Source organism: Argopecten irradians, chromosome 2 (genome assembly GCF_041381155.1).
Source record: "Argopecten irradians isolate NY chromosome 2, Ai_NY, whole genome shotgun sequence".
In the NCBI taxonomy this organism is placed as follows: Eukaryota; Metazoa; Mollusca; class Bivalvia; order Pectinida; family Pectinidae; genus Argopecten; species Argopecten irradians.
Window position 1 is genome coordinate 4,887,623 of NC_091135.1, and position 16,907 is coordinate 4,904,529.

Consider the following 16,907-nt stretch of genomic DNA (forward strand, 5'->3'; position numbering starts at 1 on the left):
GTTCCCCTAGGGCCATATTTATTTTAAAAAAATTAGAAAAAAAAAGAAAGATTTTTATTACTTATAAGAGGGAAATGATACAATAAGTTGCCCTCACACAGGAGGGGATCCATTCAACTAGCAACTTTCATACTTATTTAAATTCAAAAGGCACATTGTAAAATTGCAGGGTTCAAGCAGAAGAAAAAATAAGTAAAAGCAAGAAAACTTAAAACTTCATAATACTGCATTTGTAATATCAGGCCTATTTTTAATTGAGGCATTTTAAGGGCCATAATTGTGCAAATTGCATTTTGAGACTGATGGCTGCCATCTTGGATTTTGATAATTGAAGTTTCAAAATGAGTTTGTCACCACTATTTCTAAGAAAGTACTGAAATAATCTTTCTTTAATTTCAAGTGTAGGTTCCCCTAGGACCCTAGTTATGCGTGTTGCATTTTGAGACTGATCGGTTCACAAGATGGCCGACAATCTGCCATCTTGGATTTTGATAATTGAAGTTTGTTACCACTATTTCTCAGAAAGCGCTGAATGGATCTTTCTTAAATTTCAAGTGTAGGTTCCCCTAGGACCCTAGTTATGCGTGTTGCATTTTGAGACTGATCGGTTCACAAGATGGCCGACAAGCTGCCATCTTGGATTTTGATAATTGAAGTTTGTCACCACTATTTCTCAGAAAGTACTAAAGGGATCTTTCTCAAATTTCAATTGTAGGTTCCCCTAGGACACTAGTTACATACATATTATATTTTGGTACCGATCGGTCGACAGGCCGTCATTTTGGATTTTGGTAGTTGAAGATTGTTACCGTTCTTGTTCAGAAAGTAACGAAGGGATCTGTCTCAAATTTCATTTGTAGGTTCCCTTGGGACCTTCATTGTACATATTTCATTTTGGGACGAATCGGTCGACAAGATGGCCGACAGATTGCCATCTTTGATTTTGATAATTAAAGTTTGTTACCGCTATTTCTCAGAAAATACTGAAGGGATCTTCCTCAAATTTCATTTTTATGTTCCCCTAGGGCTCTAGTTGTGCAAAATTATTGCATTTTGGGACCGATCGGCCGACAAAATGGCCGACAGGCCGCCATCTTGGATTTTGATAATAGAAGTTTGTTACCGCTATTTCTCAGAAAGTACTGAAGGGATCTAGAATAGGCTATGTGATCATGAATTATATTGATAGTTCATCAGGAGGGCAGACATCGTGGGTTACCCACGTAATCAGCCTACACTAGGCTGCGGTCTGATACGCAGCATGGGTAATTACCAAGAAACTAAACACAAAATTGACATGTAAACATGTTTTATTTATCTTTAATGGTCATTTTCAAACATAAAATACCATTACATGTATATGGAAATACAAACTTATTTCTCTACAAAAACACAAAAATGTTCATAAAAAAATTTTACATGCAGTAATAATGAGACAAAAATAATACAGTACAGACCCGACTTTCCTTCCCATCATATTCCATATCCCTACACAGGACATGGCACAACTTTTTAAACTAACAGTATACACATATATATATTATAGTATATGTATACTACTGGTTAAAAAATTTCGTGTCAGGTCCCTGTGATCCCTAGTGCTATATACTTTCTATGTCCAAAACAAACTTGTTAATTTAGTATGGATAAAACAAGTGAGGAGATTAACTTCCATATCTGGAGAAAATGGAAAAGGAAAGCCATGATAAAAGAACAGTCACAATAAGTAAATCATGTTGCATCAATTTGTTTAAAAATCTTTCAAACATTTTAATCTTTTGATTCTCTCTAAATGAATCTCACACAAAAGAGTAACTGGCAAGATATTGTTTGGCATTTAAAATGGCAACAAAAGTGTATATCATGTACATGGCACAAATATGTTACATCCATTATAAATACAATGACTGAATTTGTGTAATACTGTTGATAGTTATAGTGACAAGATTTAATTCTACATCAATACAGTGTATTATCATAAGATAACACATGAATGTCACATATAAATGTTGTTTTTCTAAGAATTCAAGAAAATTGTAAAAATTTTAAACAATCTTAAACAGTTCAAATAGACAAAAAAATCATTACAAACATGCATTTTAAGTGATAATTGTTTTTATACTTAACTAATAAAGTATTATCAGAGTTTCTTTTTAAATTTTTTTATATCTAAATGTATTTACTTATAGGTGTTGAAATCAATATTACTTCAACAGCAACTTAAACACTTATGGTCTTAATAAGTCATTACTCTTTTTTGGAAAAAAAAAATAAAAATCATTGTTTAAAAACCATGAGAATAGCATTAATTGATATTGTTATCACATTGTATGTAAAAATTATTATGCACAGAATACTCAATAGTAATCCATATAAAATTCTTTGATATTAAAGTAAACATGACATACATTGCATGTACTGGGAGAAAAACATACTTGTCAACTTATAAGCATTATATAGCTCTGTGCTCAGTAATGCTTTTGATCAGTTGCATTCAATAGATGAAATTTTTTCTTTTCCTTTAATGTAAATCTTTTTGGAAAGTTTAGAAAAATATTTTGAAGCTTAATTTTATACATTTACTAGCGTACAATACTACATTAAATAATAAGTCTAATTAAAGCGTTAAAACTAAATCATTTTGTCCAAATGCTGTATAGTTCCTTTTATCCACAGGGGAATGATCTTTGCTATAATCACACCCAAGTAAATCTTAGTGAAATATCTGATATTGATAAAAAAATTCAGAAATTTTCTCCTCATGAATCAGTATCAAAGAGGAAATCTCGAAATTTTCTTCCTTTTTTTTTTTTTTTACAAATTTTACAACCATACAGTTTACAGAACAGATCCATTAGTACGCAAGGCACTGTAATGTGTATGTATACAGTCTGTAGATAGCAGGTGCTACATTGTAAATCAAACTGACAGATTAGCACTCAGTAACTTTATACACACCCTCGATACCCCAGGGGTTACTATCACTGACGTAATAATATTAACATCAGTGATAGTAACCCCTAGAGTATCAAGGATAACTGTAACCTAACTCTGCGAAAAATCTTATCTTACCCAGTGTTTTCAAAACTATAACACTTTTCAAGAGTCGTTTGAATTGAAATGCTTCACGAATCCTCTTCTGTTGAAAACAGTCAAGCCTATACATAATCATTTTAAAGGATTCTTAAAGATGCTCCACCGGGGACGGAGCATAAACGATATTCATCAATTTAACAATAATTGGTGATTAATCGCGTATATGTCTAATTAACACAAAAAATAAGATGAAATTATCGATTTTGCTTTTGGTGCATGCGCAATCAGTACTTCATTCCAAATAGGACATAATGTCACGGAATTTTTTTGGGATGTGAATAATTATTTTCAATATTTTTGTCTTGAAGTAACTTAGAAGCTCAAACTGTTCAATTGTGGTAATGGTGTAAAGTAAATAACTTTTGTAACTGAAGAAAAATACTAAATCGTCTGCTCCTGTATTTGATAGCGAAAAATTGCCATTTGTCAGCGGTGGAGCATCTTTAAGATTTTTTTCTCTCCAAATGAAATTTAAAAAGATATGTTGAAATAATTAATAACAGGGGCAAATACTCATATTTATAATAAAAATACCTTAAGTTTGATAAAAGTTTAGTGGTCTCAGCAAATAAAATATAATCTACTTGGAACAAATGTTAAAATCAACAAAGGAAATGTATACTAACTAGAAAACCCATCATCACTAAAAATGGATATTTTACTAAAATACATATATAACAAGTACACATGATAACAACAACGTAAAAAAAATCCATTGTAATCATGCCATAACATATGTTTATCTCTTCATTTACATAGGTAATTTCTACAAAAGAAAATTCCTACTGAATCCTGAAGAAACAGAATTAAAACATGGTGAATTCATTTCGCAGGAAATGTGAAAATGCCTAACGTGACGCTACCCAAATTGGTACACTTTTTGAAGAAAATCGTTAAAATTTTCTTACATGTGCTTGAATCCAGATTTTTCTTTTAACATTCCAAAAATAGATGCCTTCAGCTTTAATTTCATGATTTGTTTACTTGCCAGCAGTGCATATATTTATAGATAGAGAGTTTTGAAGCATGACCGGTCCAGCCCTGTGTTTCAGCATGTTTGAGTACCCAAAATGGTACACCTCCTAAATTTGATATGATTAATAAATGTCTAGACATGATAAAAAATGTTTGAATTCATATCAGGAAAGTTCAAACAATTTTTAATTGATTAAAGCCACGTATCGGTCAAAAAAATTCCATTCAGCAATTGTTTTCTGTGTTTTAAAATATATGGTGTATTTAGGGTTGTCGCACGACGTCGTTCCCCAGATTTTTTAACAATTGCATTATTTTCATTTTTAACTAGAGTTAATATGCAACAGGAAAGAAAATGACATATAAAAATTTTCACAGTTACTGTTAATCACCTTAATTTTTGTTCAGGACAGTTATTGTCAGTTAAGAGTGTAAACTGAAAATTCTGCCTCATATATATCAAAAGTGTACCAATTTGGGTAGCGTACCAATTTGGGTACAATGACGTTATGTATGTTAGTTATATAAACACCCTCTTTCTCCAGAACTAATCTTGGAGACAAATTGGAACTACCTACAACAGTTGAACAATATTCTAATAAAAAAATTCCACTAATACAAGACTAGAAAAAAAAAAAACATGGCACAAAAATGAAATACATCCACTTCGGGAAAGCACCAAAAAGTAGCAAATGTAGACAATTGAAGCTATAGGAGTACAATCAGAAATATTAATGCTGAAATTTCAATGAAAGACTTTAACGCAGATCAAGAAAAACAAATTAATTTATCCCTTTTTGTGATGTGTATATGTATAACAAGTGAAACATATTTTTTAATAATTGTTAATCGGTAGCTACTTAGTTCTTTTTTCTAGTAGTGTTTACAAAATCAGCTGGAGTTAAATCAATTAAATATCGTATAAGTAGGATAATCTGTCATTTGTTTCCCTTCATATTAAGATTTATGAAACAAATTTAGAATTCATCACCATTGGTAAGCCTTTGTCGAGCAAAAAAGAAAATTTCAAAACCTGAATCCAATATGAAGGGAAACAAATGACAGATTCTATTTATCAAATTACTAACATTTACCTTTGTTCTTATTTTACCAATTAAAACTTTTAACCAGCTTACCGATCAACCAATAAATACAGTGCAAATTTTCTTAAAATGCAGTTCGTTATCCTCTTAAAACATGTTTAAGTAATTTATAAATATAGTGGCAAGCATACATGGCAACACACACAACTTTTTATATTGCAACATATTTCATGACATCATAGATTGATGTTTGGAGAGAAATACACTTGTAAACACTCACTTGTGGTTGCATTGAAAACACTGTAGTCATATAATAATCTTATTTTGGTAAGAATCATTAAAATACATGTATATTAAAGTTTTCTACTGCCTGTCAAAGAATGACAGTTGTAAAACTCTAACAGCTATTTTTACACAGTAATATCTCTACTATCTTCATCGAACCAGGAGAAACAACTGAATAATATAAATACATGTATGATATATCCCACACAAACATGCATATACTTATACAAAACACAAGATAATGCTTCATTTTCTTTACACAAATTTGACATATATGAGCAATGTATGGAAATTTACTCGCTCTTTAACAATTGAATAATACAATTATTTTGTTTTCTCATACCAGTCTTTTAAACATGTCCACATGCTAAAGATAATGTTTGATTTTACATTTTAATAGTCACTATAAGTCTTATTACAATAAAATTATCAGCGAAAAATGTCTGACTACTATTACAAAAACAAAATCTTCAAACTACTGTATCTGACTAAAAATTATTATGTAATGTATAAAACTGAATGTCTTGTTTAAAAAAATCTAAAATTCCTTTCAAAAATAATGTTACAGAGAAGAAACAGAGATATGAAATACACTCAATGTATATCATACACATCACAGGGACCTGGCACCAATATCTAACCAACTATAATATTTCATATATACATATAACTACTGTTGGTTAGAATTTCATGCCAGGTCCCTGTGATACACATCAGCCATTCTTGAACCTCAACAAACTATTTAGGATTTCATTTGCCTAAATTTTCCCAATTTCAAAAAGAAAATGTTATAAATACATACACATTTAAATCTCACGAACATAATAATATCACAGTACAATTTTTAAGTGATATTAGTACAGAATCTACAGATATATAATTTTGGCAAGAATATCAATAAATTACACAATGATTTACCTCACACTTAGCTCATCTTCACAGCTGACATGATGATATGGAAATCAACAATTAACCTGTGGAATGTTATATTTGATTAATTACTTCAACCTAGCTAATTAGCTTACATACCTGGTAATCTGCACCGACATTCATTCATTTAAATGTATTTTATCCATTTATCCAAAGTTTTTGCCTTAGTCAAAAAAAAGGAAATCGTGGTTTGCATTTACGCTGTCTCCATATACTTTTTAAGCATAGAAAATCAAAAGGACCTCACTTTTTTTTTTAAATTTTTTAAGGGAACTCCCATCCAATTACCTGGTACATTAGAGGGGTCCATTTTATGTGTGGAGGACTCCATTTATGGAACACCCCGCGCAATCCCTGGTAAATCAATATTAATATTGAAAATTTGTATTTCTTAGTTTGGCAGAATGCAGCTTTACATATATGGGCTACTGTACATGTCTGACCTATGTAAGACTAAACACAGGGGACCAATATAATAATTGAACGCAAAAAAAAAGAAAAAAAAAAAAAATATAGAGGGGAATACTCAATACCCTGGTACTTTTTTGGCGATGAGTTATGTCCCTTTCACATAAACTAAAGCACATACCCAAACTACCTCATAATATTTTGTGTCCTAGGCTCGGTTATAACCGGAACAAGGACGTTAAGCCCCATCAATCAATCAATCAACCTCATAATATTATGAATATTTCACCGAACAGATAGTGGCTTGTAAATATATCACTATAGACAATACCACAGCACAGACTAGTCTGTTTCTCCAAACTACTGTCTGCCTACCCTCATTCTTGCATATGTACTCAGGTATGAGACCTGATACCCATTGGATAAACTCTCTACATCATACCCTGTGTGTTAATCTCATGAAAACTAGAACAAATTCTACGCCGATACAGATCTAATATTTTAGCAAAAAACAATACCGGTATACATGTATAGTACATCATCAGATGACAGTATAAAAAAAAAGTTGATATAATCAGAGGTGTAGGCTTTCGGTCAATGACTAATAATTAAAAACAACATTATAATTATAAACAACAAAGTTTTTCAACCCCAGCACCTTATTATCATGTTAACTCATTGTACAAAAAATATTACAGACACAGAAACTGAAAACCATAAACCAACTAGGATAGCCTTCAAGTAACAAGCGTGACTGTTAACCTACATATGTGTATGATATCACACTCAACAAACACATATGGTTGTTAGGGGATATCCTGGGAAATACAGACAGTTCAATTACACTAGGGCTGGATCAATATATTGATATAACGATATGTATCGGTTTTCAGCAGTGTATCAAATACCGATACGCAAACTTGCTGTATATCGCTGTATCTTTTTAACAACTCACCCTACTGTTTGCGTTGCAGAAATAGGGATATCCAGGGAAATACAGACAGTTCAATTACACATGAACCATTCTATTCAAATTATGTCCATGCTAGATGAAGATCAATCTCAGTGTTTGGTTGCCTGTCTTTGTGTTTGCCTAGTATCTGTTTTTTAAGGATCTTTTCTTGTGAAGTTCTCCTTGTGGGAACGAATCTGTGTCAGGGGAGGTAACTCCTGGTTTGTTGCCAAATGACGTAAACTCGCATAGAAAAATATCAAATTTTTTATTTTATTTATGTCCTCTTTCATTAATAAAATACTTAAAATATCTGTAACGAATGCATACTTCTTTTTTTCTTCTTGTGCTATTATAATTTACAACATGCCGTCCGTCGGTCTATGTAAACACGTAAATAGCCTTTGCAAATGTAGGATTTTGCGTGATGTCATACGAGGACTTTGCGATGCATCTGAAAAAATTTTATTTTCAGAAACAAACCCGAAAAAATACCAAAGCAACTAATTGATACATCAATGTAGGTTAATTTTGCTGCATGCCGTATTGATAGTTCAGTACTGCGTGGAAATTAGGATGGCAGTGGGAAACATAAGACGACCCGCGTTATCAGAAATTTGATTCATCTATTTTAAGTTGATTGTAAGTATTGTTTTAACTGTAAGCTATTAACTTTTGGGACTCTATCAAAATGATTTTGCAGTTCTATTTTAAAAATTCAAAGCTATTTCGGTTAAGGTAGGTACAAAACCTATAATATCAAAACACAAATATTTTTACAAAGTTTGACTTAAAGTACCTGGCAAATAAATTGTGGAAAAACATACCACATGGATACTAAAATTTGATCAATGGACGGTAACAGATAGAAATCCTCACACATACATTATCTCAATCAGGATTTTCCTCATCAAAATCAATCGCCTTGTCCTCTTCAAAACTGATCAGTAGCTAAAATAATATTTTCAGGAATATTTGTCATTAACATGCATTCGTAAGAATAAGCAATCAAGTTTTTCTTCTTCATCTAATATATTATTACATTGTGTATTATAATGGTTTAAATATGATACCGGGACACTCATGAATGTGGCACTTAGGAATCTTGATGTTACATTATTTAGTCTTAATATACCAGTAAAGGATCACAGTCAGAAACTTTCAACTGTTACTAAATGTCCTTAAAGAGTAAAGAATATTTCATATCATAAACTATGGAGAGATAAGTGGTCAGCCAAGTAACCATAAAATATTCTTGTTCATGTAAATACATCATAAATAATGACTTTAGTCACAAGTACCTTAAGTTTTACACTGAATACTATGGTACATCTGATCGATTCAGATGAAGTTGTCTCCCTTGGGGACAAAAAAAGAAATATATCTCACAGCTCTGCATCAAAACCTTTTATAGTCTGCATGGCTGCAGAGAATCATCTTTAACTACTTCTTCTTGCAAACATTTACCATACTCCATAAGAAAACTTGTAATTGCCATTGATAAAATTAATTTGAGAAATGGATCTTCTTGAAAAGAGGTTATACTCAGGCAATCCTATTACTGCCGAGTGATTTCAGCATCCCGTTTTGAATATATGAAGAAATAATACATTATAATCTAGAGAACTATTTTCCCATGAATGACACATGATGTCTAACTTGCTAAGATCATGTTTGTGTGATGTTTTATGCAATGGTGCAGCATAATGCAGAAAGGGATAAGATCGCTCGTGTGTAAAAACTTAATGAAACACTCCTTTCTTTCTAAAAATGATTCTTAATGAAACAACCCTTTCTTTCTAAAAATAATATCATTTACTGAACCATCATCCCTTTGCATTCTGAGAAGGGTTTCGTACCCCTTCCCTTCCATATATGACTGCAACTGTGAAAATCGACCAGTGTCATGGACATACTCCACCGTTAACATCTTGATGTTAACTTTGTCGAAGGGAATGGTCTTGAGCACGTTCAGTTCGTCCCCCTCGACGTCCAGGCTGAAGAAGTCCACCGTAGTCTGGTTAAGGGCCAGAAGGATGGAGTAGAGTGGCAAACACTGTACTTGGACTGGGTTAGACTCGATGTTTTGTTTCTTGATCCAATTTCTCGCCTCCTGATCATGGACTACCCTTCCTCTATTGAAGGCTTTGTTGAATGTCATCTACAAAATTTACAACGTTAAACCTTCCATTAAATCATTAATGGAGACGACGAGAAGGATGATAAGACAACCATTGTGATATTGCGATATGACCTATATAATCATGATGAACAAGAGGCCCAGAGGGCCTGTATTGCTCACCTGGTTTGTAATGCCAAGTAATATTCTGGATACAGGTTCATTGTTTATTTTCTGAAGAAATTTGAATATTTACCTCTAATTCCCCTATTGGGCCCCACCATTCCTGCCCCCTGGGGGTCAGAGCCAAAATTTATACAAGCTCTGTTCCCCTTCCCCCAAGGATGTTTGTGGCCAAATTTGGTTACAATCCATGCAGAACTCTATGACAAGTAGCGATTTATAGGATTTACCTTTATTTCCCCTATTGGGCCCCGCCCCTCCTGCCCCTGGGGGGTCAGAGCCAAAATTTATACAAGTTCTGTTCCCCTTTTCCCAAGGATGTTTGTGGCCAAATTTGGTTACAATCCATGCAGAACTCTAGGACAAGTAGCGATTTATAGGATTTACCTTTATTTCCCCTATTGGGCCCCGCCCCTCCTGCCCCCGGGGGGTCAGAGCCAAAATTTATACAAGTTCTGTTCCCCTTCCCCAAAGAATGTTTGTGGCTAAATTTGGTTACAATCCATGCAGAATTCTATGACTAGTAGCGATTTATAGGATTTACCTTTATTTCCCCTATTGGGCCCCGCCCCTCCTGCCCCCGGGGGGTCAGAGCCAAAATTTATACAAGTTCTGTTCCCCTTCTCCCAAGGATGTTTGTGGCCAAATTTGGTCACAATCCATGCAGAACTCTAGGACAAGTAGCGATTTATAGGATTTACCTTTATTTCCCCTATTGGGCCCCGCCCCTCCTGCCCCCAGGGGGTCAGAGCCAAAATTTATACAAGTTCTGTTCCCCTTCCCCAAAGGATGTTTGTGGCCAAATTTGGTTACAATCCATGCAGAATTCTATGACTAGTAGCGATTTATAGGATTTACCTTTATTTCCCCTATTGGGCCCCGCCCCTCCTGCCCCCGGGGGGTCAGAGCCAAAATTTATACAAGTTCTGTTCCCCTTCTCCAAAGGATGTTTATGGCCAAATTTGGTCACAATCCATGCAGAACTCTAGGACAAGTAGCTTTTTATAGGATTTACCTTTATTTCCCATATTGGGCCCCGCCCCTCCTGCCCCCGGGGGGTCAGAGTCAAAATTTAAACAGGTTCTGTTCCCCTTCCCCAAAGAATGTTTGTGGTCAAATTTGGTTACAATCCATGCAGAACTCTATGACTAGTAGTGATTTATAGGATTTACCTTTATTTCCCCTATTGGGCTCCGCCCCTCCTGCCCCCAGGGGCTCAGAGCCAAAATTTATACAAGTTCTGTTCACCTTCTCCTAAGGATGTTTGTGGCCAAATTTGGTCACAATCCATGCAGAACTCTAGGACAAGTAGTGATTTATAGGATTTACCTTTATTTCCCCTATTGGGCCCCGCCCCTCCTGCCCCCGGGGGCTCAGAGCCAAAATTTATACAAGTTCTGTTCCCCTTCCCCCAAGGATGCTTGTGGCCAAATTTGGTTACAATCCATGCAGAACTCTATGACTAGTAGCGATTTATAGGATTTACCTTTATTTCCCCTATTGGGCCCCGCCCCTCCTGCCCCCGGGGGGTCAGAGCCAAATTTTATACAAGTTCTGTTCCCCTTCCCCAAAGAATGTTTGTGGCCAAATTTGGTTACAATCCATGAAGAACTCTATGACTAGTAGCGATTTATAGGATTTACCTTTATTTCCCCTATTGGGCCCCGCCCCTCCTGCCCCCAGGGGGTCAGAGCCAAAATTTATACAAGTTCTGTTCCCCTTCTCCTAAGGATGTTTGTGGCCAAATTTGGTCACAATCCATGAAGAACTCTAGGACAAGTAGCGATTTATAGGATTTACCTTTATTTCCCCTATTAGGCCCCGCCCCTCCTGCCCCCGGGGGCTCAGAGCCAAAATTTATACAAGTTCTGTTCCCCTTCCCCCAAGGATGTTTGTGGCCAAATTTGGTTACAATCCATGCAGAACTCTATGACTAGTAGCAATTCATAGGATTTACCTTTATTTCCTATATTGGGCCCCGCCCCTCCTGCCCCCAGGGGGTCAGAGCCAAAATTTATACAAGTTCTGTTCCCCTTCTCCTAAGGATGTTTGTGGCCAAATTTGGTCACAATCCATGCAGAACTCTAGGACAAGTAGCGATTTATAGGATTTACCTTTATTTCCCCTATTGGGCCCCGCCCCTCCTGCCCCCGGGGGCTCAGAGCCAAAATTTATACAAGTTCTGTTCCCCTTCCCCCAAGGATGCTTGTGGCCAAATTTGGTTACAATCCATGCAGAACTCTATGACTAGTAGCGATTTATAGGATTTACCTTTATTTCCCCTATTGGGCCCCGCCCCTCCTGCCCCCAGGGGCTCAGAGCCAAAATTTATACAAGTTCTGTTCCCCTTCCCCCAAGGATGTTTGTGGCCAAATTTGGTCACAATCCATGCAGAACTCTATGACTAGTAGCGATTTAAAGGAAATGTTGACGGACAGACAGACGGACGGACGGACGGACGGACGACGGACGACGGACGCCGCGCCATGGCATAAGCTCACGGGCCCTTCGGGCCAGGTGAGCTAAAAATTAAACCTTATTAATTAGTAAGTGACACAATTTTTAATGTCGTAGATGAAACTTTACAAATTCCGTCATGCAGTTGCCAAAAAATCAATCTTTCGAACTGATTTCAAAATCTTTAGGACATGTTACAAAATTTTGTTAGGACATTCTCTATTGGAATGATTAAAGATTTTCAAAGACATTAGGACATTTTGAAAGAGTACTGGCAAAATGGCCTAAATTTAGCCCCAATTTGAATCACTGAATAGTCATCACATGAATTTCTACAAAAAGCCCTTTTCTTTGTAGAAATTGTAGTGAATCATAAACATACTGGTCAGATATGTGTCATAAGATGCACAGCTCTTACCAGTCACCCTAGGTATTATAATCAAAGACTTACAACGTCAGGGTAAGGCTTAGGGTTGAGACAGGCATGCATTGTGAAAGCTTTCCGGTGTTTTTTCATCAAGGCGTCATAGTTAGATGGATCAGCCTCTATTAGTAGACCGTTCCATTTCCTCACTTTCTCAAAAAATAAACTGTTGGATCCTTGCTCCCCGTTTAGAGCTCCACATTCAACATAGAATCCTCCTTCCTGTGAAAATATCACATAGTAGCACAAATAATTATTTTTGTCAGTATTGTCAATAATAATTAATACATATAGTAATTGCAGGTTAATGATTACCGTTAAAAGAAACTACATATCTCAACATTCTACAGCTCGTACAGATATATAGGTCTCTATGTCAACTAATGGTCAGATTCAAAATTGATCCCTTGTGGCCATGAGGCAGTTATGAGGTACGGTAAAAGTTAGAAGGTTACTGCATCGATAGAAAACTTCCCCAGAGAAATCTAGCTTTCCATCATAAAGGATAATGCAATATAAAACAACACTAATGATTTGTCATCCACCAGTCTATTACAAAAAATACATTAAAGGTTTGATGAACAGTAGAAATATAACATATATTTCAATTCTCCTAGGCTTCAAAACTGTGATCATGTAAATATGTAGCTATAGATATAGAAAGTAGATGCATTCATGATCATGTTAAATGTGCAACTGATACTGTTCTGTAAAATTACCTGTTTCAGTTCCAATTTTTTTTCAAATGTTTTCCCCCTAATTTTTCAAATTTGTCTTTTATTGTTTTTTTCCATATATATATTTTTTTAACTTTCCCATTAATTTATTGAATTTTTTGCCATTCTTTGTGAGAAAAACAAGAGGCCCATGTGCCTTAACGGTCATCTGACTATTAGCACAACACAATGTTAGTTGTTTAAAGATTTTAGCATAATTGACCTCTGTGACCTTGAATGAAGATCAAGGTCATTCATTTGAACAAACTTGGTAGCCCTTCATCCCAGCATGTCACAGGCCCAATATCAGGTCTCTAGGCCTCCTAGTTATTCTCAAGAAGTCATTTATAGATTAACTTTTTTTGACCCCTGTGACCTTGAATGAAGGGCAAGGTCATTCATTTGAACAAACTTGCGTGCTGCAGGCCCAATATGAGTATCCTGGGCCATTTGGTTCTTGAGAAGAAGTCGTTGGAATGAAAAGTTTATGCACGGCGCACGACGACGGACGGTACATGATGACAATAGGTCATCCTGACCCTTCGGGTCAGATGACCTCAAAAAACAGACAAAAATTTTATTTCACTGAGCTTTCAAAGTTAGCTTTTAATTAAAACTATTTAATTTGATTACATTTATCAAATTTGCCTTTCTAATAATACAACAATATAATATCTCTTTTTAGACACATTTTAAATGCTAGACAATTTTTCATTTGGATTGTTACTGGTTTAATACTTACAATATAGTTTAAACGGCTGTCGATGAAAGGTGTCTGCCCATTGGAATATTCCAATCTGTCAGGGTTCTTAAGGTTGTATGTCTCTTTCGATGGAGGACTGATGAAATGATTTCTGATAATTTCGATAAGTTTAGGGTCATCCATTGCAGCATGATCGGCGTTTAGCTTGCCTAGCACTTCTTTGTAGTCGTAAGATTCATTTCGTCTCTGGACCATTTCTCGGGGCTGGAATTCTTGTGCACCAACCACATGTTTGCGTTGTTCGTTAAAAGGAAGACTGAAATCCTTATTAGAGTTATCATTGATAACAATAATTGGTGGACCAGATGACCTTTGACCCACGGTATGCAACATCAGTAAAATTATAATTACAATCCCTACCAAACTAACAACCATAAATGACAAGGAAAAACGCATGTTGAAAATGTTGTCGTATGTCTCTCTTCAGAAATGTTTCAATATCAAACTGTAATTCAGTATAATACAGTTGTTATTATGAATGTGCTGCCATTTGTATCCAAGGAAGTCTTTAAAATGCAATCCGATGTGCTTAATTTGTTTTCTGTATACCTGCAAAACAGAAATTATATAATTATAGATATAATCTTATAGTTGTATTTTACTCATTAATATTCCATCTTTAAATTTGCATATTACAGAGTTAGCTCCCTTGTGGGTAGATATCCATTGTGACATCATTATTGTTGTGAGCGCAATTCACATTGTTTTTTCCAAACAATATGACATAACGCTTGCAAACACATGAGGTCATAATGTAATCAATACGTATCCGAAAGTGCAGATAACTCTGTGATATGAAAATGCAAAATAAAACAAAACAAAATATATATACAGTACTATTTAAGGATTAACTTGAATATATTTTTTATGTTATGGAGATATAACACAAAAATCTGAGTGTACTCTAAATAAACCGCGAAGCGGTTTATGATGAGAGTACACTCAGATTTTTGGGTTATATCTCCATAACATAAAAAATATATTCAAATTAATCCTAATAATTCAATTTTCTAAAGATAATCTTTTCAATATTCAAAAATCATTTTGGGACTCTTTTGTCTATGAAATCATTACGCCTTCATCTTAACCAATCAGAAGCAACGTTATAAACGGCGACGCCATTTTTTCCTTAATGGGCTGATAAAGTAAATTTTTAAGCCAATGAAAATGCTCGTAACAAGCAAAATTGAATTATTTTTAGATACCGGTTATAGAAATATTATTATTATGAAGCAATGTATATATATATATTTATATATTTCGGTTTACATCCTTATAGCCACCACGGTCATATAAGGACGTGCAAAGTGGAAGGATGCCAATGCTACTTAGAACCTAATACACCTGGGAACTGCCCATGTATGATTTGAACTGGAAACCTAGAGATGGGGGGGTGGGGGGGCTGGCTTATAATTATATATTGTCTGGAACACATTATCTATTGCCATCATGGAAACCCAATAGGCCAAGTATATAAATTGATTGGCAATATCTCTCTACTTCGCCACTTTTCAACATCTTTATCAATGACTTTAAGTAAAATCAAATATTAAACCTAAACCTTCAAAATCTACGCAAAGTCACAGATGTTAAATGATATTCATAATCATGTAGAACAAAAAACATTTTTTAGGTCATCTGACCCAAAGATGCAGTGATGCACCGTCCGTCGTCTGCCATGCGTAACTTTTTATTCAAACAACTGCTTCTCAATAACTGCAAGGCTCAAAGTATTCATATTTGGCTTGTAGCTTGCTGGGATGAAGGGCTACCACAGCTGTGAAAATGAATAACCTTGACCTACTTTCAAGGTCACAGGGGTCAAATAGACTCAAATCTTTGAACGACTTCTTCTAACTAACCAAAAGGTCCTGGATTGCACAACACTACGCTACTCTTATCGCGTGATAAGTGTAGCGTACTTGTAGCGCTATCAATCGTGGATCAACGACGATGGACTTTTATTCATGATCAGTGTCATTGTACGTCAGAACATGCATTTTTGTGTAACGTTAGGCCTACTGTAACATGTGATGTGATGCCGGATGCGATGCAAATGTGATCCGAACCGGTGTGTCGGCAATTTGTACGTGCACTATTCGACCAAGTATCAGTTATGCAGTCTTATCAATACAAAAACATTACCATAGTCAAGAAGCGATGCTTACCAGTGTTTTGCAGTCCACTCTTCAGATGCAGCTCATCTAGATAAGTACGCATCCGGTTTGCGCGCGCATCATGCATTGAAAAACGAAAGTTATATCATATCAAAGTACTGAGAGTTCTGAGGTAATGTTGCCCATCCCGAGAGTCGTCTTACAAATGCATAGGTTTACTCAGGAATTAGCCTTTCATAACATTCAAACACTATTAAACATCTGACTTGTTTTACGAAAAATGATATTAATTTGATATATTTTTGGATCAAAACCCTGGTGTACTCCTTTCCGAAAAGGCTTTTAATTTTTAAAATGGGAATGTAAAACAAGATCGATAATTTTGTAGAATCACAAAAGTTATTAATTTACCGTTAATACTACACGTATCATCACCTTC

General features: G+C 35.1%; 1 protein-coding gene across 2 annotated transcripts; it reads right to left on the reverse strand.

The window, feature by feature from the left end:
- Positions 1 to 4,601: 4,601 nt before the first annotated feature.
- Positions 4,602 to 16,579, reverse strand: LOC138314210 (uncharacterized). Of its 2 annotated transcripts, XR_011207346.1 has the most exons (5): positions 16,520 to 16,579; positions 14,331 to 14,900; positions 12,900 to 13,094; positions 7,003 to 9,850; positions 4,602 to 6,927 (listed from the first exon to the last, which is right to left on the reverse strand). XR_011207346.1 is itself a non-coding variant. In XM_069254423.1 (4 exons), exons 2-4 carry the CDS (start codon positions 14,745 to 14,747, stop codon positions 9,467 to 9,469), a joined length of 996 nt encoding a protein of 331 aa, XP_069110524.1. In that variant the 5' UTR covers positions 14,748 to 14,900; positions 16,520 to 16,579; the 3' UTR covers positions 4,602 to 9,466. The 2 variants fall into 2 exon arrangements, 1 of the variants encoding a protein (XP_069110524.1); XM_069254423.1 differs by having other exon boundaries at positions 4,602 to 9,850.
- Positions 16,580 to 16,907: the final 328 nt, after the last annotated feature.

Excerpts from the sequence above, each read along its gene's own strand:
- LOC138314210 (XM_069254423.1), bottom strand. The coding sequence starts at position 14,747 with ATGCGTTTTTCCTTGTCATTTATGGTTGTTAGTTTGGTAGGGATTGTA. Across the intron at positions 13,095-14,330 it reads ACAGCCGTTTAAACTATATT|GAAGGAGGATTCTATGTTGA; the intron begins GTAAGTATTAAA and ends ATATTTTCACAG. Across the intron at positions 9,851-12,899 it reads CTAAGCCTTACCCTGACGTT|ATGACATTCAACAAAGCCTT; the intron begins GTAAGTCTTTGA and ends TAAATTTTGTAG.